At 35.9% G+C, this 25,624-nt stretch overlaps 1 protein-coding gene across 2 annotated transcripts; it reads left to right on the top strand.

The window, feature by feature from the left end:
- The first annotated feature begins 729 nt into the window (after positions 1-729).
- On the top strand, positions 730-24,577 carry Tango10 (transport and golgi organization 10). 2 transcript variants are annotated; one of them, XM_076906946.1, is made up of 4 exons: positions 730-916; positions 1,270-1,528; positions 1,620-1,760; positions 23,307-24,577. In XM_076906946.1, the coding sequence occupies exons 2-4, from the start codon at positions 1,430-1,432 to the stop codon at positions 24,564-24,566; spliced, it is 1,500 nt and encodes a 499-aa protein (XP_076763061.1). In that variant the 5' UTR covers positions 730-916; positions 1,270-1,429; the 3' UTR covers positions 24,567-24,577. The 2 variants fall into 2 exon arrangements, with proteins under 2 accessions (XP_076763061.1, XP_076763062.1); XM_076906947.1 differs by lacking the exon at positions 730-916 and adding an exon at positions 1,023-1,083.
- The last annotated feature ends 1,047 nt before the right edge of the window (positions 24,578-25,624 follow it).

Raw genomic sequence — 25,624 nt, 5'->3', positions numbered from 1 at the left:
ATGTGTATACAATTAAGAAATAGGTACACACACATATATACCCAGACAATACAGTGAATCGCATAACACTTCGAAAAAGCACCAGCGTAGTACGGTGGTGCCCCCAGGTTCCGTAACACCACAGTGATATCACTTATTGCACATGTGTAATTGCACTGAAGGGCACGTGGTACCGTTCAAGTGCCGATTATGTGTGTACCAATTATGTTCATTTTGAATTTTCTCAGCATTGATGTAGGGTGACATTTTTCCATCCAAATTATAAACGAATATTAAAAATGACTAAACTCGACAGTTTATTAGTTTGATTCTCAAATAATCACCGCGTCACCTGCCGTCACAGTCATAATCGAATGTGGCGGTAGATTAACTATGAATAGTGATGTCACGCGGCGCGAATAATATCACAGTGCTCTTACTCTGACAAAGTTGTGTTGTCTGGGTCGTGCACAATATGCTTAAATGAAGATTATGTTCAAATCATATTCATGAGATATATAAGAAATAATCAAGAATCGATCGATGTATTTTATGTCACATTTTAAACTTGGTTCAAACTTTCATCGCATTGCAATCCCTATTTTTACATTATTTAATAAAGTGGGTTATGTTTAGTGCATCGGCAGTGTTAGTCATGCTTTTCTTCTGTTGGTTACAATGGCATAGAAATTGCTGCCATCTTTGAACGATTGGTTTCGGTGCGATAATTGTAGATTTCAATAATTCTCAGTGAAAATAATTTTCTGTAAAATAAGTTTCCTGTTTCCATAACCTATCCATCATGGTGAAACGATTGATGTATCGCACATTGCATTTTGTGTATAGTAAATTTACTAAGAATGTTCTTCAATTGTAGATGCATACTCTTAATAAATTAAAAGTCATCAACAATTATATTTTATTGCTATTTTCTAAGGTAAATATACATAGCTGACTATTATCAGATGTAACGTATTACCTTTTTCTCTAGTAAATCGTATAGACGATGCTTGTCTAAACGTATACATAATGTTAACCTAGTATATTAATTTGTAAATGAAGACAGATGCATATTTGATGTATTTATTACCTAAATATTTTCAAGTAGTATATATGTGTGAATAATTATTTATTATTCTAAACAATAGTAATTTTTATATTATGGAGTGAGTATAGCATATATACACATAATAGTATAACTCATATTTTGCTCGTATAAACATGATTATAGTACTCTTTTTGTTATTAAATATGCACATATAATTCTTTGTATATTCGTTTTTCTTATAGTTATGCAACTTTTGGGAAGCATATGTAGAAAAGAGGTTCCAAACAGTTTATTAGAACAATTGTTCCGGTTGTCAAAAAAATTCTATACTGTGATATAGAGAACAGAATAACAGTTGAAATACAGAAATAAATAGGAGAAAAAATTAAGTGATGATCAAGGATGACAGATGCCTCAGAAATGGATACGAGCAAGCAGACAGAAGAATCCAATAATATTTCAAATAATATTGGTGAATGTGAAAGTTCAAATTCGATAGAGGTTATTGTAAATTAATATTATTCTCTAATACAAAGACTATAAACAAATACATGAATTTATCTATAGAATAAAAATTATATCTTTTCCTTAGGTTGATAATTCACGTACAGTTCTATTGAAGATAGCAACATTATATGCAGAACGTCTTATGAATGATATATGTCTTGTTGTTGATGGTATTGAATATCCAGCGCATCGTCTTATACTCTGTGCTTCGAGCGATGTTTTTCAAGTAAGTAAATGTATTTTTAAACTAATATATAACATGATTAAATGAAGCAGTATCTTTATTCTTATACAGGGTATTATCAAAGAGGTGATATAACTTGAAAGGGTGTGATTTTATGTAAGAAAAAAAGTGACACTTTTGTATATTAAATATTCTTTTTGAGTAAACCGATGTTGATGTTTCAACAAATATATAGTAAGAGGAATGTAACATGTTACACATAGTTATGTTGATAGAAAATTGGAATAATTTTAGAATTATTGGTAGTCAAAAATGTTGAACAATCTTTACATTAATAAAAAACTACTTCTAATTAAAAGATACCTTTGTTTCATTATTATGCATCCTTCATTATTCAATATGATAAACATGCATTAACATATCCATATACATATATATATACATATATAACTTATAGTTATTTTCTTCACTGAGATTTGAAAGTGATATTTCATATATATATATATATATACATATATATTGATATAATGTACATATATATGTATATATATATGTGTGTTTTTATAAGTATACATTATAATGAATAAAAATATAAATTAATAAATTTTCAACATTGATTTACTTAAAGATTAAGTTTTATATAATAAAACATTATTGTAAATTTTTACTCTTCTTTCTTAAGTAAAATCACTCCTCTTGGGTTGCATCCCTACGTACTGTAAAATGTTTTCTTTAACTCTCAATGTTGGAATATTTCAATGTTCGAGTGTGCATGTGTGCTGAGTGAGTGAGTGAGAGAGATGGGGGGGGGGGGATATTTCCATAGTAAAATGGAAATTTTCATGATTTCAAGGACCTATCATGTGAAGACATTTATTGTTGTAAAAGATTATAAATTTATAAGTTTTGGAGTGGGGTTTGTAATTCCATGTATCTGGTTAACAGCTATTAAGTTGCACGCTCTATACAAAGATCGTTCTTATCTTTCCTTATTAGAGATTTGTACAAATTTTTCACATACAAGAGCAAAAGAGAGATGACAAATAGAAGGGACATAGAAATACTTTTGAACTTGTCAAAAGTCAGTGTCGAATGTTTATATCTGAATTAAATCAACATTTCGTTTGTTTCTAAAGTTACTAAATATTAAGCTTACTCTACGCGATGAAATCTGTTTTGAGACGAGATTTCTCATGCGAGATGAGTTTGTTTTCATAAGATCTATTCCTTGTAATCACTAATATAGACAGTTTCAAGATAATTTAATTTACAGTGGTGCCCTGATACTAGATGTGTTCTTCTACTTTCTTCGATCGACTGAGCTTTCACGGTATTTCTTTTTACTCTTTATTGATTTTAAAATTATATGACACCATTGGTAGGCAAACAAACATTATCCTCCTTATCTGACTCAAATTTATCGTTTTCCGTTTTCGTTAAAGAATGAGCTGACAATCTTCGGGACACTTCTTACCTCCGCCGTTGGTAGACATAATGCCGTTTCGACATGTGTCTATTATGGGGGGTTACTACTGTAAATTCTGAGCAAAAAATGTTACATTTGTAAGGTTATAGTAGTAAATATCTGTATTAATGATAAGAACGTAAAGAAAATCAAAAAATGAATTGGTTAGTTGAAACAACAGATGCATTTAGATTTAGGCCTTGCATTTCATAAATAACGGAAATTCTGTAAAATATGATAGATTCATTTTCAAAAGCACGATTTTATTTCGAAACACATTTTGATGGTAACATGAATTTGTTATGCTTGTATACAAACCCATGTAAGTGAGATTAGCTAGTTTTGAGGTATCCTTTAGTATTTTGTCGCTGACGGTTCAGCGAGACTACTTTATTTATAATATATCATAAGTTTTCTCTGTTGTTTCTCTGTTAATATAGACAAAAGAACAATGTTGCAATTAATGCATTGATCAAGAAATGCAAGGAAACAATCTCTTCGACAAAGGTTTTGTTGTAAAAAATGTAATTTTGAAACTATAAAAAGATTGATTATGGGTATATGTTGCCACCTCAAATGAGACTTTGTTTCGAACATGTCTCGAAACAAGTCGCATTACGTAGAATCTATTTTACAGACGTCAATTTCGATTGTTAATATTCATCTGATTCAATTCGAAGAGGTGTGTAATGCTAAAGACGAGTTTAACAATAATAGATGAAATGTAAAAAAAAAGTGCTGTAAAGAAAATTTTAAAAAGAGCTAAAAAGTACATTTTGAACGATGGACATCTCCGAGGCTGGTGCTTGACTAGTTTTTCTACAATTAAACATTGATAAGTGAAAGTAAAACTTTATGATACTTATATAACCGTAATTTCATTACGGTTTTTTTCCGTATTTCATTCAGAATTACAAGAAGAGATAATGAAATTGATTTTTATTTATAGTGCAATCTAATAGTCATCAGCCAATACAATAAATTCAGTTTCCTAAGCTTTATCCTAAAATAAACCTCTTATTTAGAGTAAAGAAGCATGTTCACATCAGAAAATATTTAATGTCATTGTTACAAATCGAACGTATATCACTAAATGTTTGGCTGAGAATATATCGACGCTTGTTTGTTTCTATTTAAAACAGTTATTTTCATTAATGGAAACAAAAAACAGGAAGGCATTTGTTTAAAAGCTCTTAAAGAGTGTTTAAACAGTTTTCACGAGTTGAAACTGATATTTAAGTCCAAAATCAGGAGGGATAGAAAAAGAGGGATTGAACAGATATACAAGAAAAAATATTTAGGTGATTTATTAGATGATTTATTAATAGAAATGAACAAATGAAATTTAATATATTTTCCATTTCATTGCAACTTAAGAGCTATTAATGATTCAAGTATAGCATAAATCGGTAAAAAGATTTGAAAGTGAAAGCGTAAAATCTCTAGTAGACACATAGTAGTATTGACTTATCCGGAAAGTTTGTACTGATTTTGCTTTATCTTTCTCATAATTTGAAAATTCCGTCCTTCCAAAACCTCTCAGGTTTTTTTGGCGAAAAATTATTCTATCTCGATCAAAGAGTTAAAGTTTTTTCTCCATTAAGGGAATTTTGTAACAATCAAAATAGGTAGAAATCTGTGGGCGCGAGGTTTGATCAATATGATGAATGGGGTAGAACATGTCCTGATGAAACATAATGTCTTTCCTATTCGCTATTTCTGGACGTTTTTATTCAATTGTTGTCTTTAATTCGTCTAATTGAGAGCAAAATGCGATCCATCAGATTTTTCTCCGTTAAATGTGGGGAACCCATACAGTGAATGGTGCATTTTGATATTTTTAGTATTTTTGATATTTTTGCTAATTCACGTGTCGCATAGCATCGATCAGATTTTTTCGTCGAGTTTTTGTTATCCATAGTTAAAGGCGTATAAAACTGACAAAAATTAACGTGTCGTAACCAAAATCTTTTCCAAATATGCCTGACGCACCGTTTCAACTTACTGAAAATCGGCACCAACTTTTCGGATGATCTAATAGTAAGTAAAGGAATAGCTAAACCTGGACTTGGGTTTTTACTATATTATTGCTGCTATGGACAGCTATGGTGTATTTGCCAAATGTGGATAAAGCACTCTCTGCCTTATGACACGACATAGACTGAAGTCATTTTTAGTGGACCTTAACAGATTGGATAAAAAATATCCAGTATAACATTTCTTTTATATTGAAGAATTGTCGTTGCAACAATCAGTATGTAGTAACCATTTTATTCCGATCAGGTACGTCCGTCTTTCCTTTGTTTTACATCTCACATCGTAATTTTCTTCGAATAGACGTTTTTACAAACGCAGTTGTAACTAATGTATTCAATAAAACTATTCGATAGCTAATTTTACATATATTATTTGAACGTTTTTCCGTGAGGTAGAATCATCTGATCGGACAAATGCAGAGAACATTATGTCTTACATTGCGTAGTAGGTGGTTCAAATGATATCCTGTCAGGAGGATGGTGTATGCGTATACTTCATTCTTCTCTCGACGCATTTCGTGTTCAGACGTGAGCAAATAAATGTTTTATATGATAAATGACTTTCTCGTAGGCTTACTTCGCACGTTGACATTAATAACAAATGAATAGTTTAATTTGGCGACTCTTTAAGACGGAAGGTATTCGCCTTTTCGCGACGGCACACCTGTACCATTCTTCGCTACTTTTCGCAACAGTGCGACTGACCATACTTTGCACTTTTCGCGACGGCGCGACTGATCATACTTTGTCGTTGTTCGCGAAAGCGCAAGTAAACCATACTTCGCCATCAATGTATTTACAACTTTATTTTGAGTTCGCTATTGAAATAAAATAATAATATAATTATGATTTTAATAGTATTTATTCCATATTATTTTTTAACAATCTTTTATAATATGAAAAATTTTAAAACGGGGACAAATATACAATCCAACATTGTATTCTTTGCACTCAAAATGTGATTCACGTCTCCTATTGTTTTTACTGCAAACGGCGCATCTCCGTACTTTATTTTTTCCTTCGGATGTATACGAAGTAGGAAAGTGTCTTTCTATGAGTCTTGTAGGATTATCGTCAGTAAAGTTCAACTCTACTTTATTAAAAGAATGTCGCTGTGTTGATTTTTGATATTTTGCAAGTAATTGCTCAGTTAATTTTAAATGAAATTTCGATATAGGTATTATTGGTATCAATTGGTCTTCAACTTGTATAAGCAATAGGCGTTCCATATACACATATCTGTTATGTGCATGAAATATTTTTTGTATCATTTTGTACTTTTACGTGTTGAATTAATTATGCTTAGTACCATATCGGTATTATCAACTGCTCCTGAATGAAACTATTATAATCACATACACAAGCTGGCTTTCGTACTATTTCCTCTTTTCTAGAACGTTTCGATACACTCTCAAACTCATCTGAGTGCACAGTGGATAACATCAAAACCTCCTTTTTATCAATCCATTTTATCGCTAATAAGTTGCGGGAATGGGGATAACACACCTGTCCAGCATACGCTTATAATAGTTGTTGTAGGGCGTATACCCAAGAATAATGCGCACGGATTGGTGTTAACAGGAATCGAGGAAGAGTGTTCTTTAATTTCATTTGACGATCCAAGTTTTTTGACATGAATGTGTTTTTCTGGCTAGAGATAGCTCACGGATAAGAATTTAGCCCCATGTGACGCACAGGGGATTATCGTATGTTCCGAACTGACCGTAGCGAGTAATAAACCTAAGGAGTATCTCGACTATAACAATGAGTTAAACAAAATATTCGAACATTAGATGTGTAAGGTTATTAACTATTATTATAAACATGAATATAGTAATAAGAAAAAGCAGGAATTTTAGGTAACTAACGGCTTCTTATTTATTATTACTGCTACGGTTAAATTTTTATTTCAAATTACTATATACGATGCACAATAAGGAAAAAGTCCTTAAAGATGGCTACTGAGCGTGCTAATACAATTTTAACCTGGATTGAAATGTGCTTAGTAGCTTTACGCTGTAACAGTTGTAGACGTTAATAATCCTTAAACTAAAGCTAAACTGCAACTGATCGCGGGCGTATGTAAGAAAAGAGAGCGTGCTCTTTCGAGGAAGTTTCCCCCGTTTGCGTGTGGGTCAATCTGCCAAGTGCGGGTAATCACCACGCGTGCTTGGATCTGGTTTATATCAACTATCCAAGAAGAGCAGACTAAGCTATAAACCAGACCCCGAATCGCGTAATTATTTCGGCGTACAGTTATTGTTTCCGCCGAATGTTTTGCGGAAACCACTCGTCCAACACCATATTTCGTCTATCTTTCAATTGAAGCATCTCTTTCTTGTATCGCATTGCAATCAGCTCACCGTGTGGTGGACGAAGCTTTTGATACATTGTAATTGAAGAATAATTGATAAGTGTTTTACAAGCAATTAATTTTTTTGCTAAATTGATATAGGTATACTAATTGTTTGCGTAAATAGTGTCACCTTTATGGAATACATATTGTTCCTCGGAATGGTAGTAACGATTCATCGATACATGCACCTTCATATAAATAGTAATATTTACAAAACTTCTTATTTAGTATATCCATAAGTTTCCTTATCTTATACAGTCACATTTCTATTTATTGTTTAGTTATTATTAAAATGAAAACATCGTAAAAGCCGTTCGAACTAATTTCTGTGCATAACTATCTTTTTGTTTTTCTCTAATCTTTTTTCACGTGTGCGGTTCGCTCTGGTATTCTGGGGTAAATGCGAGGGGGTTCATCCTGGTTTTCTTACTAGAAGGTTCGGTGTTACCTTCCCCACTCCGTGGCCAGATCTTGTCGAGAACGCCCTTATCGTTTTACACATGTCTCGTAACACCACGACTCGAGTCATTGGCTACGGGGCAGCGTTTTAGTGATCGGTAATTCTTTAAAGCATATCATCCGCGACTCCTAGAACTCGTCGCGTTACCCTATATCTGTTACTTCGACCCGATTACGGATATAGATCCCCGACAAATTTGATAAAGAGACCGACGCTCAAAGGTATAATGACCCTGACACGTGTATCGTCCTTTCGCAAGGATCGACATTAACAGGCTTAATTGTTGGTTATTAAATAAGTAAGTGTGCACAGTTAGGGAAAGGGCAGTATATGTATAAATAGATAGGTTGATAGATAGCTTCAGTCGTACGTTTCTGAACTTTTGTCACTTATACCAGACGCTCGTTTCTAGTACGAGTGTTCGGCGACTGTTCGAATGTTTTTTTCCTTTTTTAGGAACTTTTTTTATCAGAACTTGCCGGTCGATGTTTTTTCGGAAGCTTACCCGCTGCTCCCTCCACCGTGCTGGTGGTGGATACTGTTGGCATTTTGTCGAAAGGACGCAAATTATCAATCCATGTGACCCTTCGACTATCGTCTATACCAAAGGTATCTGCACGGACGTGGGACCTTCGAATCTCTCGGTGACGTTATGGGAATTTTACAAAGGTCAAGATTTCGATTTAAGTTCCGTTATGTGCTCCTGGGAACTTTCTTTTTGGTGCATGCATATGCCGCCTGACCTCGTAACTTGTAGGTAATAAGCGTGGCCACCCTGGGCGCAGCTAATCGTTTTATGGCTATGGGGACAAGCACTCACTTGTTGTCCTTCGCCTGATTTACTAGCTACGTTTACGCGAACAATGCGTTATAGCGTTGTTTCGTACGCGCAAAATACTTCCCTGAAAATTCTGTGGGCAGTCATCACTACCTATTCAGTATCTTTCTGCTGTTAAATGAGTTTTCCGAGCTCCAGCCCGAGATTCCGAATTCTCGAAACCACGGCTGCAATTCCAGCATCGGTTACGCAGATAATTCTCATCCAAGCGCTGATGTCTGGGATACGCCACGGTTAAGTTCCGTCCTTTTCAGTACATCGCAGAGATAGTTCTGTATCACCTACTGCAGATACGTTGGAAATTAATGGTATTTCAGCGCACCGCATATCGTCGTTTACGATGCTAAAGAATCGAAGGTGCTTTTAATACCCAAGAACATGCGTCGCCAACGCAACCATTCAAAAGGCGTATTATTTCCAGCGTAATTTTTTTGTAGGCTAATGACTGTGCTCAAAGTATAGATTCAGTGAAACCTTTCGACCAAGAAGAGATATCGACTTGAATCTTGTGGCAAAAAGTCACAAAAAGTTCTAGCTTTCGACTGGTGTAGACGCTTTCTGTTTTTACAACTATTTGGAGTTAATTTTTACGTATATTTCTAGCTTTCCTCTCTGTGAAAAGTGATGAAAAGCTGCAGTATCCAAAAAAAGTGTCTTTAAATTTTAACAAAAACTCAGATTAAAAAACTCATTTTATTTACAATATTATTGGCAAATTGTATAAACCGCATCTAGGGAAAACTTTTCGTTTCAGAGTTACAATATGAAACTCATTTTGATACGCAAGCTGTGGATGCAATGTTCGAAGAAAATAAATGCTTCTCTTAACACATAATGGTTTAATACTAGGATAAACATCATTGGAGACCAAAATCCGCGTAGTTAGACTGTTTCAGGGTGTTCTGTCAATATTCTTATCGTTGGATTGTTTAATGTTTTCTTCGCTAGGTCGTTTAATCAGTGAATTTAACTAGGAAGATTAGTATTTCTTTTAATTTTTCAGTGTGCCTCTCCGTCGAAGTTAGAAATAAAAATAAATTACGAAAGAAAATGAAGCTCTGTCGAAATGACATTTACAAATCTGATTCCAGAACACATCAAATAGTCTTTTTTTATAATTCACTGATTCCTTTTCTGTTTTATTTAATGGCAGTGAACATTTTTTATAGGACATCGCCTGATTGATGGTAAAACGTGAAACTAAGAAAAGAAGGTAAAATAACGGCTTTTTGTGTATAGCTGCTGCTACGAGCAAATGATGCATATTCTCATGTGCTTAATGAAATGAAAGAATGCTAACAATAAGCTTCGTCCGATTTTGTCAAAAGATCAAAGAGATATTCTCTGATCTCGCCTGTTGTACTTTGTCCAGTAGCTCAACTGCTGTACTTGCTATGTAAAAGGAGAAAGACTACATAGCAGACCAGTTCCTTAAGTGCGGGGATGTTAGGGACAGGTCAGATTATATTATATATAAGGATAATTACAAGATTTTATAAATCGTTGCACAGTTCTTTACAACTGAGTTATTACTCTAAAGACGGCTGATGAACAACTGACTGGTCGTTTTAAAACATTCGCTCTCGCTCGCATTCTAGAATATTTCACGCACATAGTGTATAGGTACATATTGGTATTCATACATATGTATAGGTACGAAGGCAAAAAATGAAGACTAGTGAGAAACTGATATGTTTGAATTTGCTAATTGCGTTGTTATCATATTTTAAACATGTATTAAAAATCCTCTAATGCTTCACACTATTTAACGGTTACGTTTGTCCATGAAATTGGCTATCATTGGAATAATCATTCGAGTCATTCGTTCATTTTCGCTTGTCCATTCGCTCGCGCAGAAGCGATAGCAACCTTGGAATTCGCGAGAGATGAAACAGTAGCCCACTGGCATACTACTGTATGTTGCAAAGATTTAATGATTTTTTTTCTTAGTAGAGATGATCTTATGTAGCCTGCATGTAACCTCGAATGCTCAGTGAATCCAACGATAATTAACAAAATGTATCGTTTTTTGTCATTGGTCCTAAATGATCAATATATAACGCAACAAATGATTTATCATGTCCGTGTAGAATTTCGTTGAGCGTCCCTCTTCCAACTTTCCGAACCTTTAGCGAAAAGACACTTTGAATATTAGCATCTATGTTGTTTTTCTACTTTTTACTTTTAGAACTATCAAATTTCTCCCGAATTTTACCTCTCTATGCTCTGGGTGTTAACATTATTATTCCATCAAACAAAGTGCGTTTATGTGTCTTATTTTAGAGCTGAATTAATGCTCAAGTATACATATAATCGTAGTTTTGCAACTTCAATATCCAAGCGGCCTATTCTTGGGTTGACCTTCCTTTTATTTAATATTAGACGACTAAGTATTGTATTTATTTGACAATCGGTAACTATTTTTAATTGAATGGCTAGCAAATAAACAAAAGTAACGAAAGAACTGTCGTTTTTTTTTTTTTTTTTTTTTTTGTAAAATAGTTTTTTTCTGCAACGGTACCACACCGAAAGTGATTACGTTCACGTCACAAGATAATCCGATTAATGGTCATGTAAAACCAATTGATCCTGATTCATTTAAAATATATTCGCTAGTACAAGTCGTCTCATTTTCATTATTTTCTTATGTTTTCTTTTAGCCAAATATTTGTTTAAAGGCTAAACATTGTAAAAGATAAAACTTGAATTAAAGTTGATGAAAGGTATACGTGCACCGTAATAGTTCTTTAAGAATGATACCATGCAATGTTGCAGCATACGCCATACTGTATCGTACAATAACGCATTTGACTCCAATAATAATTCGAAGTTACGCGATAGGTGTAAAAAAATAATACTAGTTAGTATATATTAATACGAAATATGAAAAGAATTAATTAGTTAAAATCTAATAAGTTCGCCGGACGGCAAATGGCGAGCTAATTATTTTTTTATTCCTTGCTTTTATTCCTCCTAAAATTTTTAAATCCTTTTCAATGGAGAAGAGACCTTCTGTTAAAGTTATTGCCATGTGCTCTTCTAATAAAACTGAATCCGAACTGTCGCGGGAATACTTATTTATTTATAAAATGTATAATGTTCAACGTTACATTTATTCCACGCATCTTTTACACATATTTAACTCACTTTATAATTTCGTTTTAAAGGGAAGAGTCTGTCGTGTTCAATAAAGTGAATCACAAGTCTTTTCCAAGTCTTTCTTCTTATTATCATTTTTTGCTGTTTACTTTGGTTTTTATACAGAATGTTTGAGTTGATTATTTGGTGATTGGCTACCCCACGTTTTAGGGAAAGCCAATCGTTTCTGTCGCTAATGGTTAATGACGCCTCTTCTCAATCTTTGAGATGGTCAACGCGGACCTTGACTGGGGAGTATTTTGCTGTAATCGCTTTTGATGTTTACTGTCGCTTGCTAAGCGAATGACGCGGTGGTTCTTCATTTCCTTCGATCCGCTTGAATGGGCTCTGCGTTTGGGTGGGCTGTGCATTTGGGTATTGGTTCGGGCATCGATCGATCGATCTCGGCAGTGCTTCTTTCCGGGGGCGACTGTTGGCACTTGTATTGGCTATCCTACGCCTTATGGGTAACTGCCGGTCATTGCCACTCTTCTGCTTTCCTATTCGGCCGATATTTTGCCGGATGGGGCTGCTACTATGCCAGTTCCCCGGAGTCTTCGAGTGGAGAGAGTGATCTGCACCCCCGACTGTTGTTGCTACTTCTCGGTCCACCGTCGAATTTCTACCCGCTACCTTGACGCACAGCCTTTGCTGGGAGTCTCCTCCAGTCATCATAGGGTCGTCAGTGCGATCTCTACAGAGGATTTTCTCGAGCCGTTTCACTCATATCAAGACGGGGAAGAAGGGGCTTCTACTTATACAATTCTACAAATTAATCTATCGTTTGCATGCTGTATCTCCCTCCACGCGCAGGTGATGGTCGCTGAACCTGGGAGGTAGGGTCTTTCTGACGCTATCACGTCGCAACGTATAAATATAATATAAATGTACATAGGGCGGTGTGATACACGCTTTATTTCTCTCCCTTTAATATAAAGCTAAATGTCGTATTGTTATAATTATAATGTAATATATTACATAATAAAATTGAAAAATTCTTTAATGAAAAACAAATTTCTTTCCAATAACTAACGTAACAAAAAAACTATGCATATGTAACCCTTGGTTTACGCTGATTCAATTTACGCCGATTCACAATAACGCCGCGGTGTAACTCGCCGTTTCATCCTGTAATTCCCCGATTCTCCCTATGCTAGACTGATTTTCGTTTCAGTGTTGTCATGTTAACTAAGTCGCGACATTCTGCATTCGTTAAAACAAAGATTTTTATTGAATATATTTATTTACCGTTGTTGACGACGGACGAACCGTCAAAACCGTCGAAGTGGATGAACCGTGTGAATTAAATAACCGAAATTCTTAATGAAAAAAAAATAAAAATCTAAACATTTAAAGTTGGATACTTCTTAAAAAAATAAAATTTATAATACAGTGTATTTTGTATTATATTATATTAATAAGCAAAGTTATTTTCTTATTTTTTATTTATGTAGAATCTAATCCTATACTTCACTGTAAATGTGGGTTCATTTTACACCGATTTGATTTGCGCTATCGTTTATAGGAACGGAACTGTAAACGGCGTAAACGGAGGGCGACCTGCATATATATTTTTTTATATTATATAATGTATCATATGAAAGAAATTTCAATGCAAAACTTAGTTGCGCTTGAATAGAGATTTTATATACAGGGTGATCCGTAACTGGTGATACAACCAAAAGTGGGATGATTCTATTGCGAAAAAATAAGTGGAAAATATAAAATAAGAATTTTTCATTTGAGGCTTTATTATCGAGAAAATCGACTTTCAATTTTCGCCGGGGACGGGTGCACTTGTCCACGTCTCGATATAGCGGATCTCACAGTAGATTATTGTCTCGATTGAAGATATGCTGATAAACATTCCCAATAATGGAAATGTTTTCCTAGCTGTGAGAGATTTTTTAAACCCACATTACCAAGGTTAGCATTGATCGTGGTGGAATAATAGCTTGGCCACTACGCTCTCCTGAGCTTAACTCCATTTGACTTTTACTTATGGAGTCATATTAAATCAATTGTGTATTCCGAAGAAATCACAAGTTGCGAGCAATTAAAAGAAAAGATTATCATAGCCTTCCATATATTAAAACAACCAAATACCTTAGAAATCGTTCAATTTAATTAGAAGAGTAGAATTATGTTTTCGGCAGGATGGCCAACCATTTTCAACAATTTCTGTAATAATCAAATTGGTTACAAGCTTCAAACTTCGTTTCAAACATTCTATTTCATTATCTGTTCGTAATTTATGTGTTCAATCGAGATAGCGATTTACAGTGAGATCAATTCTAACGAAACGTGATCAAGTGCACTTATATCCGGTGAAAATTCAAAGTCGATTTTCTTGAAAACAAAGCCTTAAATGAAAAATTGTTATTCTATACTTTCGACTTATTTTTTCTTGTAAAATTACCCTCCTTTCGGTTGTACCACCAGTACAGATCACCCTATATAGTATGATTTATTACACAATGGATATAATTTGTATATAAATATTGTTTGTTTTTAGGAATGTTGATACAATCTTTAGTGAGGCAATATTGTGACTTTGTATGATTGGCTTCATTTTTGTAGGTAAAGTGCGGCTTGTTTTTGTTTGTTCTTGATTCGGACTATCATTGATTGCTTTTTAATTTCCTTTTTTTAAGTGTACATCGCATACACTGTTGTTTATAATTGTTACTCTTTCTAGCGAGGTAGGATGATTGTAGTGAATGGTCTTGTAACTTATAATCCATGAAATGGTATGTCATGAAATCATGGTTGTTCCTAGTACAGATTGAATAGACTTCTCTTTTTAATCATTTTAGGTGTTAAGATGTGTGATTTAAATGCGACCGGTATAGCGTTTGTGCTGTTGCAGATTGCTTTTGCGATGTAACATGATTCTAAGTATTTTTCTCTGTTCCGTAATCCAGGTATTTTAGCTTCTGTCAATGCAACGCTATTGGAAACTGTTTCCTTTAATCCTGGAACTAATTAGGACTGTCGTGTCGCAGCTTCTCTTTCCAGTATTTTAATTAGCGTTTTATTTTCGGTTAGGTAGTACGACTGAGAGACATAGTTTATTTGTGCTCTTAAGAAATATACCTTAGTATACATGAAGCAGTGTCTGTGCGCTACCATTCTACCAGGTTCCTTTTAGATATTTTCTAATATGTACTGTTTTACTGCATGTTGATTCAAAGTATCGAATGTGCCTTTCGAAATTTTGGTTGCTGTTTATACGGATACCGGGGAACTTTATTGCAGATTTGTTTACTATTATTTCTTCTCCCATGTGAAATGTAATGGGATGTAGAGGAGGATTTTTTTTTATCGAAGAGTATTGTTTTTGTTTTTGAAATTGGTAGTTTTAGTCGCAGTGCTCTAAACGTTTTCCTTCATGATTCCTATTGCTTTTCCTGCATCCCGGGTTACTAGTTAAAGCTGCTGCTCGTCTTTCATACGTTTTCCACTCTGCACAGTTTAAGACGTACCTTCATCTTTTAGTAGCTAAGAGCACACAGTTTCACCAGGGAGTAGTTGGCTGGGGTTGAAATTTGTCAGTTCGTTTTTTCTTTCCGGGTATACGTTTACCGAGTCAGTTTCTATCACTTTTCCCATGAAAATGTTGTAACGAAGTTCTAGGCTCGAATTTAGGCATTCTTCAGATATATGTAGAATAGTTTAATTTGTATGAAATGTTGTTTGGTAGTTCGGCTAGATCATACGACTAAGTCTGTTGTTTGAGTAAGTGCTGTTTGTTTCCGCTTAAAGCCAGTTTCTTGCTTTTATGAAAGTAAAAAAGTAAAATAGGTCGAAAATGTTTATGTTTGCATTTCATGTTAACTAACAGTTGTAAACAAAATTGCACGGAAATTACTTTCTTGCCAACCCAACGTATGTATGTATAAATTTTGCCTATGTCTTATACGTCCCTATTTATACTGCCCTTTAATCAGTTTTATATTTGTAATATCTATCGTATTATCTTCTACACGACGCATTTCGTTTTGTAACCACTAATTGCATAATGAGACTCTTTTCAAAATGAAAGATAAAAAAACTGTACTTTTTATTTTTCTACAATATTATTTCTTTTCATTAATATAAATAATGGGATGTAAGGAAGAATTGTGCACGATAGTCATTACTCGAATTGATAAATGATCGAACGAAACTCGGGACGTTTATTTTGATGGTGACGAAGAAAGTCATTTCGACAAAGTGTATTACTGTTCTATCGTATCATCAGACAGCAGTGCAAATAAGTAAAATTTATGTAATGATTTACAATCTCTGATCAATGTTCCTGGTATATTCCGCTTCACTCACTGAATTAACGACCAGTGAATATTTAATTGTATTAACAGTGGAAGTTAAATGATTACATCTTTACACTAATTCTCTGATTTGTATTATTATTACTCAATAACAAGAACATCAATTGCATGTATGAACGAGTGTTACGTTTCTTAGGTTGTAATGTTTTATGCTTTTATATTCTTTTACGTTGATCGTTACGCTGTAACATCTCATATGGATTTATCATGAAAAAATGGACAAGAATACGACAATTAATATCGTTCGAATGACTATACTTAACTTTCGATACTGACGTTAGAAAAGGAAAGACCAAAAAAAGACACGAGATGAATCTCTTTACTTATGTACATACGTAATATCAGAAGAATTAAAAGAAATAGTGACGAAGGATATATTACGAGAATTTTTTTAATTGTTATGGATAGAACATTTAAAATTAAGAGTTGTTTATATTTTAAGAAATATTAAACCTATTAAGCCACGAAAAGTGATAAGCAAATTTTGTCAAGTTTTGGAAAACGAGGAATTTTTAAGAAACGAAATTGATATTTGTATGTTTATACCAAATAGTTTTTATCCTATGCGAATTTATATGAAATTTCTGTTTTCTGTTTGTCGTCGTTCATTTTAAGATACTTTCAAAGTAGTTTAGTGGATGATTAATTTGTGTTATTGATCTGAAATTAATTTGAATAAATTTTAGTAAAAAAATGCCTAGATTGTTTCAAAAGATGACAACGGATAACATTGAAATCGTAAAGGATTACATTTTCAACTTTCTTGCTGTTAGAAGCCTTTATACCGGAAAATGGCGTAATGACAGCCAGAAGTATTAAAACACAAACTTAGATATTAGACAAATGTAGTCTCTTTGTTGAAATTATAACCATACAATGACAATGAGAAAAAGACTAAGACATACATCTTTATTATTATTTTTTATTATTTAACAACAAATTTAGTTAATGTCCTTACTCTCTTCGAAAATACATCTGTCAAAAGTCTAATTGAAAAATTGCTGAAGGAAGAAGAATGTGCTTAACGTGTAAACTTCGTTTAATGTGTAAACTTTTATGTTAATTCCTAAAGTTTACTATAAATGGAATATGTATGAATGCAATTTTCGATTACAACAATTTTCACTTTTCATATTCAGGTGATGTTACGTCCGTTTCGGATAAAACTGTAGCATCAAAGGATTTCAAGAAAAGGCAATTATGTTTTCTGAAGCGTATTAGAAAAAGTCACACAATACAAAAGCATTATTTAATCGTCGAGCAAAAACGTCAAATCGATCGACCATAAGTATTTGATGTCAGGTCCGTTCTTTTCAAGTAAATAATCGCGATTTTAGATTAATCAGACAGGGGGAGAGAAAAGTGATGTTTCCCAGAAATTTTTATAAATTAATGACGCAAAAGGGATAAATTTATTATAGAAAGAACAAAGTGGAAAGATTCTTTCTATAAAAAATTGGAAAATTCAATAAAAAGGAGAAAAAATAGGCAGAATCTCTCTCTGGTTCTTTTGGCACAATACGGATAAGATTTTAAATAATATGCCATACGAGTAGTTTCACAAGACGTCGTTAGACGATACAACAACATTCTATAATTTTTCGATGTTTCACCTAGGACAGGTAGGCCAGAAATATATGCGAAAATATACAATTATTTGCATTACATTCCGATATCAGGCTAGTTACAAGGGAGAAATATAGAAACGTGATGGATCGATTTATTACCGTTAAAATATTAGTTATATAATAGAAAAATATTAATAATATACAAATATAATGTATAAATATATGGGTTATTTGGGACGTGGTTAACTGATCACCAGACAGAGTTTGTTTTTCGCTTTTTTATTTGGATCGCTTTCGAGCTCGTACTCTCGGTTCTCGTCGTCGTCGATGACTGTCTTTTTCTGCTTGCATTCCCACCACGGAGGGAATATTTTCATTGCGTCTCTTCCATAATTATTGGAAAATCATATGGCCAGCTCGGCGTCGCCTGTTTATGGTATCCATTGCGTCCTAACGGTCTCGGTCGGGGTTCATCGTTGTCAAATGGCAACGGGGGCCACATCACCCCCCCCCCCCCCCCCCCCTGGTGAAGATTAGGGTGCGGTCGTTCTTACAATTACGTTTTACTTACATCTTAAAATTACGTTATAACTATCGCTTCTAATCTACTATGTATCGTATATCCTTACATTTAGAGCGTATCTGTATATTATTGCTAGGTCGCTATGTAGCGATCGGGAAATCGTACGCGTCTTCCTGATCTCGTGACTCGTTCAGGCGCGTTTCGTGTCAGCGGGACCCCTTGCGCGGAGGATTCATAGACATTACTTTGCTCGACATCGCGGACCAGATATGCCGGTCAGTCGATCTAACGACACCGGAACTACTCGAATGGACCGTCGTATGCCGGCTATAATGCGCTTTTGGGTGCTCTGTGGCGTAGGAACACGTGCAACACGTCGTTTCTAAATCTTTGAAGACGAAAATTCGCTTGTCGTTTGCGGAGTTCGCCATACACTAATTCCGTTGACGTGGCTTTCACGTCGTCCTTCCAGGCCGCTCGGATGCCTAGGAGGACGGTCGGCAGCACGTCGACCCATCCGGCATCGGTGTGGCATATACGATGGCCGATTTTAATTGCCGGTGGAATCGTTCCATCATACCGTCCGCGGCGGGATGGTACGCGTAGATGTTGCGTGCCCATTAAACGCGACAATTCTTGAAATAACGTCGATTCGAATTGTCGGCCTTGGTCGGTTGTTTCAGTTGTGATATTTTCGACCGGGAAAGTCTCAGGCCAGCGTGTGAACCGGTCGACGCATGTCACGCAGTATCATGTGATACTAATTTTCGTGGGCTGGCGTGGAATGCACGCTTGTGCCCAGGTTTTGCAATTCTTTTGGGTCACACACCTGGCCACACAAAGCGTTGCGCTATCAGCTTCGCTGTTGCTTTAGCGCTGGGGTGCGACAAGTCATGCAGGGACGCGAAAGCCTGCCTGCGGAATGACTTTGTCACGAACGGTCGCAGCGTTGGTGTTGCGTTGTCGTAATACAGCTCGTCGTTCGAGCCTGGTAACGCGACTTTTTTTAGTTTCAATGAAGAGACGAATTTTACAAGCTCCGCGTAGTCTAGTTTTTGCGCTACTGCCTCGATTCGTGACAACGCGTCCGCGACCACGTTATCTTTTCCGGCTACGTGCTAGATGTACAAACACTGTACTGCTCGATCATATCGAGCCACTGGAATGGACGCGGCGTGTGTTTCTCCGGCTTTTGAGCGAACGCGAATGTTAATGGTTTGTGGTCCGTGAATATTGTAAAGTCACGCTCCTCGATCATATGCTGGAAATATATGACGGCTTTGTAAATCGCGAAAAGTTCCTGGTTAAACGGACTGTATTTACGCTCGGTTGGCGTTAGCTTCTTTGTAAAGTATGCCAACGGTTTCCAACTACTTCGCGTGATTTTTGGTTTACCGAGAAATCCGATGCGTCGATGGCGATTGCCAAGGGCAGTGCAGCGTCGGGGTGTGCCAGGAGGGCTGCGTTTGCGAGGCTCTCGTTAAAGCGGTCAAATGTTGCCATCCTGTCCGGTGTCCATTCGACAGGTGATCGGCCTTTCACGTTTTCTTGTAAGGCAGCGTTTAGTGGGGCCTGGATTTTGGCGGCGTTCGGCACAAATTTTTCGGTAGAAGTTCACCATGCCCACAAACTATCGTAACCCCTTCACTGATTCGGGTCGCGGCGACCTTTTCCGGAAGGGGTCGGGTTTCGCGCGCGGACACTGCGTAACCTAGAAATGTTACCTCCGGCGCACCAAAAATGCACTTTGCCTCGTTCATTAACACTCCGTATTCATTTAAGCATACTACGAAGATGTCGTCTACATACACATAACAGCATTCAAGACCGCGCAATGCCTCGTCCCTAAAGCGCTGAAATATCTGGGCAGCGTTTCGTAGGCCGAAAGACATCCACGGAAATTCGAATAAGCCGAAGGGTGTCGTGATCGCCGTTTTTGGTATATCGTCAGGGTGCACCGGTATTTGGTTAAACGCACGCACTAATTCTATCGCCGAGAGTATTGCCTTTCCAGATAAACATTGCGCAAAGTCTTCGATATGGAGTACTGCGTATTTATCCGGAATCGTTCTTGCGTTCAACATGCGGTAATCACCGCACGGTCGCCATTCATTGCCTTCTTTCGGAGCCAGGTACAGGGCCGATGACCAACAACTCTCCGATCGTCGAGCTCTTCCGTCCCTCACCAGAGCCTCGAACTCGGCATTCGCGATTTTCAGTTTGTCGGGCGCGAGACGTCTCGGCTTGCAGGACACCAGAGGACCTGGCGTGGTTCGAATATGGTGGCACGTCGCATGTTTGAACGTGCGGTGTCCTTCCGACGGTCGTATGAAAATTCACGAGAAGTCATGTGAATTCGGTACGTTGGTTCATGTGGTACCGCGATTCTCCGGATATTGCCTTGACACTGTCGGCGTCGGTTGTGGCGATGCGTTCTGGGGTCGTCAGCGTCATGATGTTGTCGATTAGTTTTTTACCCCGGAGGTCGACGAAGAGGCCGAAGAAGTTTAGAGAATCTCCATGAAAAATTTCGTCGTAGCCCCAAATATAAATGGAGATTGACGCATTCGTATGTCGATATACTTGTGCCCCTCACTCGTGTCTGCGAGAACACACACAGATCAAACTCTGTGTCGATCATGAAACTGATCCGCGTGACACAATCTGCGATGAACAAGCGGCTCGTCTCCGGCCCGTGGTCGCCAACCGTCATTAACGCCCGACCATAGCATTTCCCGACGTATAATTGCACGGATCGCGGCACTTTCTCGCTGTGGCACCATGTTTCCAATGGTACCAGCACCGGCCGTCCGTGGGTTCCTCTTCTTCTCCGCGGCTTCGCGAACGCCGAGATCCGCGGCGCCCGTCCCGCGACCTCAAGCACGAGCGACGGAGATTTTTATTCTCGATCCTGAGAGCTGTGATTTCGTGACGGAGTTCGGTCAGTTCTGCGCTGAAACCCTCGTTGTAAAACTTTGCTGTGATGATGTTGATAACGCTACTTCTTCTTTATATCACTGTCATTGTAATGCCGTCAAATATGTTCTTTACAATAATTTCACAATGACAAAGGAAAATTTATGATTTAAAGATCAAAATGATTATTATCACGAATATATATATATATATATATATATATATATATATATATATATATATATATATATATATATACTGTATAAGAAATATACAAATTTGACGAACATTAAGGTAGTTGTACGCTCTTGTTATAACCATATGCTTGATCATAATTATAGCATTTCAATGTTACTGCGATAAAAATTCGGTTTAAACAAAACATTTTCAAACTTTACGCAAGAAATATAAAGTTATTTTTTTACGGGTCGGAATGTGGTTAAAGTTGGCAGAAGAATTGACGAAAGTTTGATGTTATATTTTACAACAGTGCGGTTGGAGAATGTACAAGTTTTCTGATTTAGTGTGTATGTGCGTGCGTGCGCGCGTCTGTGTCTTCGTATCGTTTGTATATATAAAATTTTTACGATAAAGCTAGTTGTATAAATACTTTTTTAACCCACTGTAGGAAGCAAGTGAAGTAGAAGGGCAACGTTTTTTAGGCATTTAATATATGATTTTGTTTCAGTTGGTCTTTAAGTGTACTTTACAGACCAAACTTACCAGTAATATCTGAAATAATTAAAAGTTACTACATATTTTTGAAGGTCGGACAATAAAGCAGCCGCCTACTATAATATTCGATTTAACAATGCGACACGTGTTTACTTTAATACGTAGAGCAGGGATTCCTTACGGAGTCGATGGAATTTTAAAAAGGGTTGGTAGTATCCCAATATTCTATTGGGGGCTGATGAAAACATTTTTAATCGATGCAATTATTAGATAATAATACCGGGTTTCATACGTATAAATGTAATGTGCATACATAGAGCGATGTGATGCAAACGTGTCGCTATAATTATAACATATAAATCAGTGAAATTGCAAAAATTTTCTAATAATGTTATTGTATTTACTGAATTGTTCTTGCAACAGCAACAGCAGTATTATATAATTTATGCATTATAATAACAAAAAATTTTGGAGTTCACTGAAAGAAAAAATAAAATTATGTCAAGAGGATCAAAGTAGAAAAAAGGCTAGAAATATAAAGCATAAGACGTTTATCGTCATCTTTTCTAACTAGACAATGACTGTCTTTTGTTGGCGATTACCGCCGTTTTGTCGCATGATTTGTTACATGGGATTGACTACGTTATGATTGCTAAATTTTCTTCAGTTACATATTGAAGTCCACTAACTGTTGTATCAACGAGTATTTTACTAACGATATACTTCTATCAAAGTTACGAACTCCGCCATGTTTCATCCAAATAGTTTCTTCAGTTTAATTTTACATAATTAATCGAACTTCTTTGTTTCCATAAATCGAAAGAATTGCTGCTTGAAGGACATTCTTTTAATGAGTTTGACCCTTATGTATGATATTAGGATTAAGTAACATCTCAATGACATTTTACAGATTATAGTCGTTTGTTTGTTTTTTCTGTTGTTTCGACAATTTGACCAAAGCTGTTATTTAGCAGTAAACCAAAATCTAATGAAAATGTTATAACTAACATATACCTCCTCGTATAACATCGTGGCAGTGTACACAGTCTCATCGATTCTGACGTGGCATGTGACACTATCCGCCGCGCCAGAATCGACGAGACTCGGTCTAGGTTAAAGTATTTGATACATGTTTACAATCAAATATCGGTCTATACTTAATTCATTTATAGTTGTTATATTCTTGTAAAACAGTTTACAAAATATCTATTTCATAAACCGTTTTATTTAACACAGGAGCAACGTTTCAACATTTAACTTATTCATATTTCTTTCACTATAGGTAATGTTAATGAGTCCTCAGTGGAGTGAGTCTCAAGAGAGCAGAGTAACCCTTCAAGAAACGCCACAATGTGTACCCATATTTAGTGAGTTTTTGCGATACTTTTACACTGGCCAAATAAGGATCAATTACGGAGTTGTTTTACCGATATTATCATTAGCTGATAAGTATAACGTTGAGGATTTGATATCGTTGTGCCTTGATTATATGCAAAATCATATCGCACTAGCTGCCATACACGGCACTCTGGTATCGTGGTTGCAATATACTTCAAACTGTGGACATCACAATATTACTCAAGCGTGTCAGAACTTTATTAAATGGAATTTGGAATTGGTGGCTACCACAGCGGACTTTGGAAATTTTGATTTAGATATCTTAGTGTCGTTATTACACCAGAGTAGTCTAGTGATAAAGGATGAAATGACATTATATAGATGCCTAGAATCTTGGTTGGATCACCAAGCTAACCGGTTAAAAACTCAACTGTCGCACGACGAATTAGAGGCAACATTAGAACAATTAGTAGTAGCTGTAATGTCCCCTGTTAGATTTCCAATGATGTCCCCTCGACAACTAGCAGAATTACTTTTATTTCCTTTAACAAAGAAATACAAAGAATTCTTCGTAGAACGTATGTCTATAGGAATGTCGTTTCATTCTGGCCAATTGAATAGAGTTAAAGAAGTCAGTTTAAATGAAGAAGACGGTGCGTTACTTTTCGAACCAAGATTATACACTGTAGATACTTGTAGTTCATTGCTTACGATAGAAAATTTTCACGACCTACCCTCTTATCACACAAGAACGCTTGTGTTTTCGAGTCATTCGTGTTTAGCAGAGTACGCTGGTGATCGGGCCTGTGAATGGGTCGTAGATATATATCCGAAAGGCGTTTGGTTTAAAAAGTTTTTCTTGATAGTGTGGCAGGGAACGGTAGAAATGCCTGAGCATGTAAAACGTTCGGTTAGGTTATCGCTCACGTGTAAGGAACCACCGATAAATAGCGATACCGACATGCGAGTGAAAATAGGCGTTCTAATATACGGACTGCAGGATGGTGTTGAGCATATTGCAAGAGTAACAGAAATTATTCACAGGTTTAGTAAAGAAGAACGTGTTCTTAATTTGGATGATCTTTTGCCGTTCGAAGAACTTAATCCGCAACAGGGTTCCGTGCAGGAAAATAGATCTCCTTTTCTCGTAGGTCCAAATAAAGATATGCTCAAATTACATATTGTTATATCACCAGCTAATTAGAATAGACATATCTTTCAGATCGAGATAAAAAGTTTTGTACTTTATTAGGATATTACACTAATAATAATGATATGAATAATATATTTCCAATGTGCTTAAATATATTGTCAACTTTTTTATTCGTATTAATCTTCCGTTATCCCCTTTAGGTTATATGATTTAGTCTGTTGTAGGCGATTCGGTGGAATGCGCTGCGCCACACAGCGGGCCGGATAGCCAATTTAGGTGGACAAAAGTGAAAATCTAGATTTTTACCAAAAATAAGCTGATTCTGAGTAGTTTTCTTTGTAAGACTAATTATAGCTGTACTAGCAAGTATATTCTTTTATTTTATTATATTACAGACATTTTCTCTATTAATTGAAGATAGGGTATAAAAAGAAGCCGTTGCAAAGAAAGGGCTGTCTGTAAACTTTGATGAAGAGAAGTTAATGATTACAATGTTATGGGCTCTACAGACGAGTCAGATGATGATTAAATAAAAACTTCTGTCAAATAATTTAACTCAACTCCCTTAGATCGCACAGTGCAAACGATTCCAGATTTGGATTCAGCGACCCCGAGAACGGTTTGATACAAATTTTGAATGAGATAGTGTCCCTAGTACAGGAGTTATTAATCTTCCCTACCTAAATTGGCCATCCGCGACGCAGGTACAGTACGCTGCACTGTAATACAGATCTTTCTCGCATTTCATAGTCACGTAACGAGTCTCATTCGATATTATAAGCCAAAAGGTTAAAGCGTTAAGTAATCAACAATCTTTTATTGTGTCTGTGCGTGCGTGTATGCATGCGCGTTAATGTGTCTGCACCTACGTGTTTCCGTATATTAGGTTACGATGGAAACGATTGAATATTTTGCAAGATATAGTAAGTTATAAGTACGTCGAGCAGAGTGTACATACGAATCTGATATTTGTTAATCCTTGTACGACTTTGTGGAAAATTCGATGAAAATCACGATTAAATTTTTAAATGAGATCGTACATCATTTTATTTGACTATTTTACACCCATACGCCGTTACCAGGTACGATGCTAGCAGTATTAGTTATAT

Source organism: Xylocopa sonorina, chromosome 15 (assembly GCF_050948175.1).
Source record: "Xylocopa sonorina isolate GNS202 chromosome 15, iyXylSono1_principal, whole genome shotgun sequence".
Classification (NCBI taxonomy): Eukaryota; Metazoa; Arthropoda; class Insecta; order Hymenoptera; family Apidae; genus Xylocopa; species Xylocopa sonorina.
This window is presented reverse-complemented; position numbering and strand designations above follow the sequence as displayed.

What these genes read in the sequence shown, in the direction of transcription:
- Tango10 (XM_076906946.1), top strand. Translation starts at nt 1,430, where the DNA reads ATGACAGATGCCTCAGAAATGGATACGAGCAAGCAGACAGAAGAATCC. An exon ending in AAAGTTCAAATTCGATAGAG is followed by an intron (nt 1,529 to 1,619) that starts GTTATTGTAAAT and finishes TCTTTTCCTTAG; the next exon opens with GTTGATAATTCACGTACAGT. An exon ending in CTTCGAGCGATGTTTTTCAA is followed by an intron (nt 1,761 to 23,306) that starts GTAAGTAAATGT and finishes CTTTCACTATAG; the next exon opens with GTAATGTTAATGAGTCCTCA.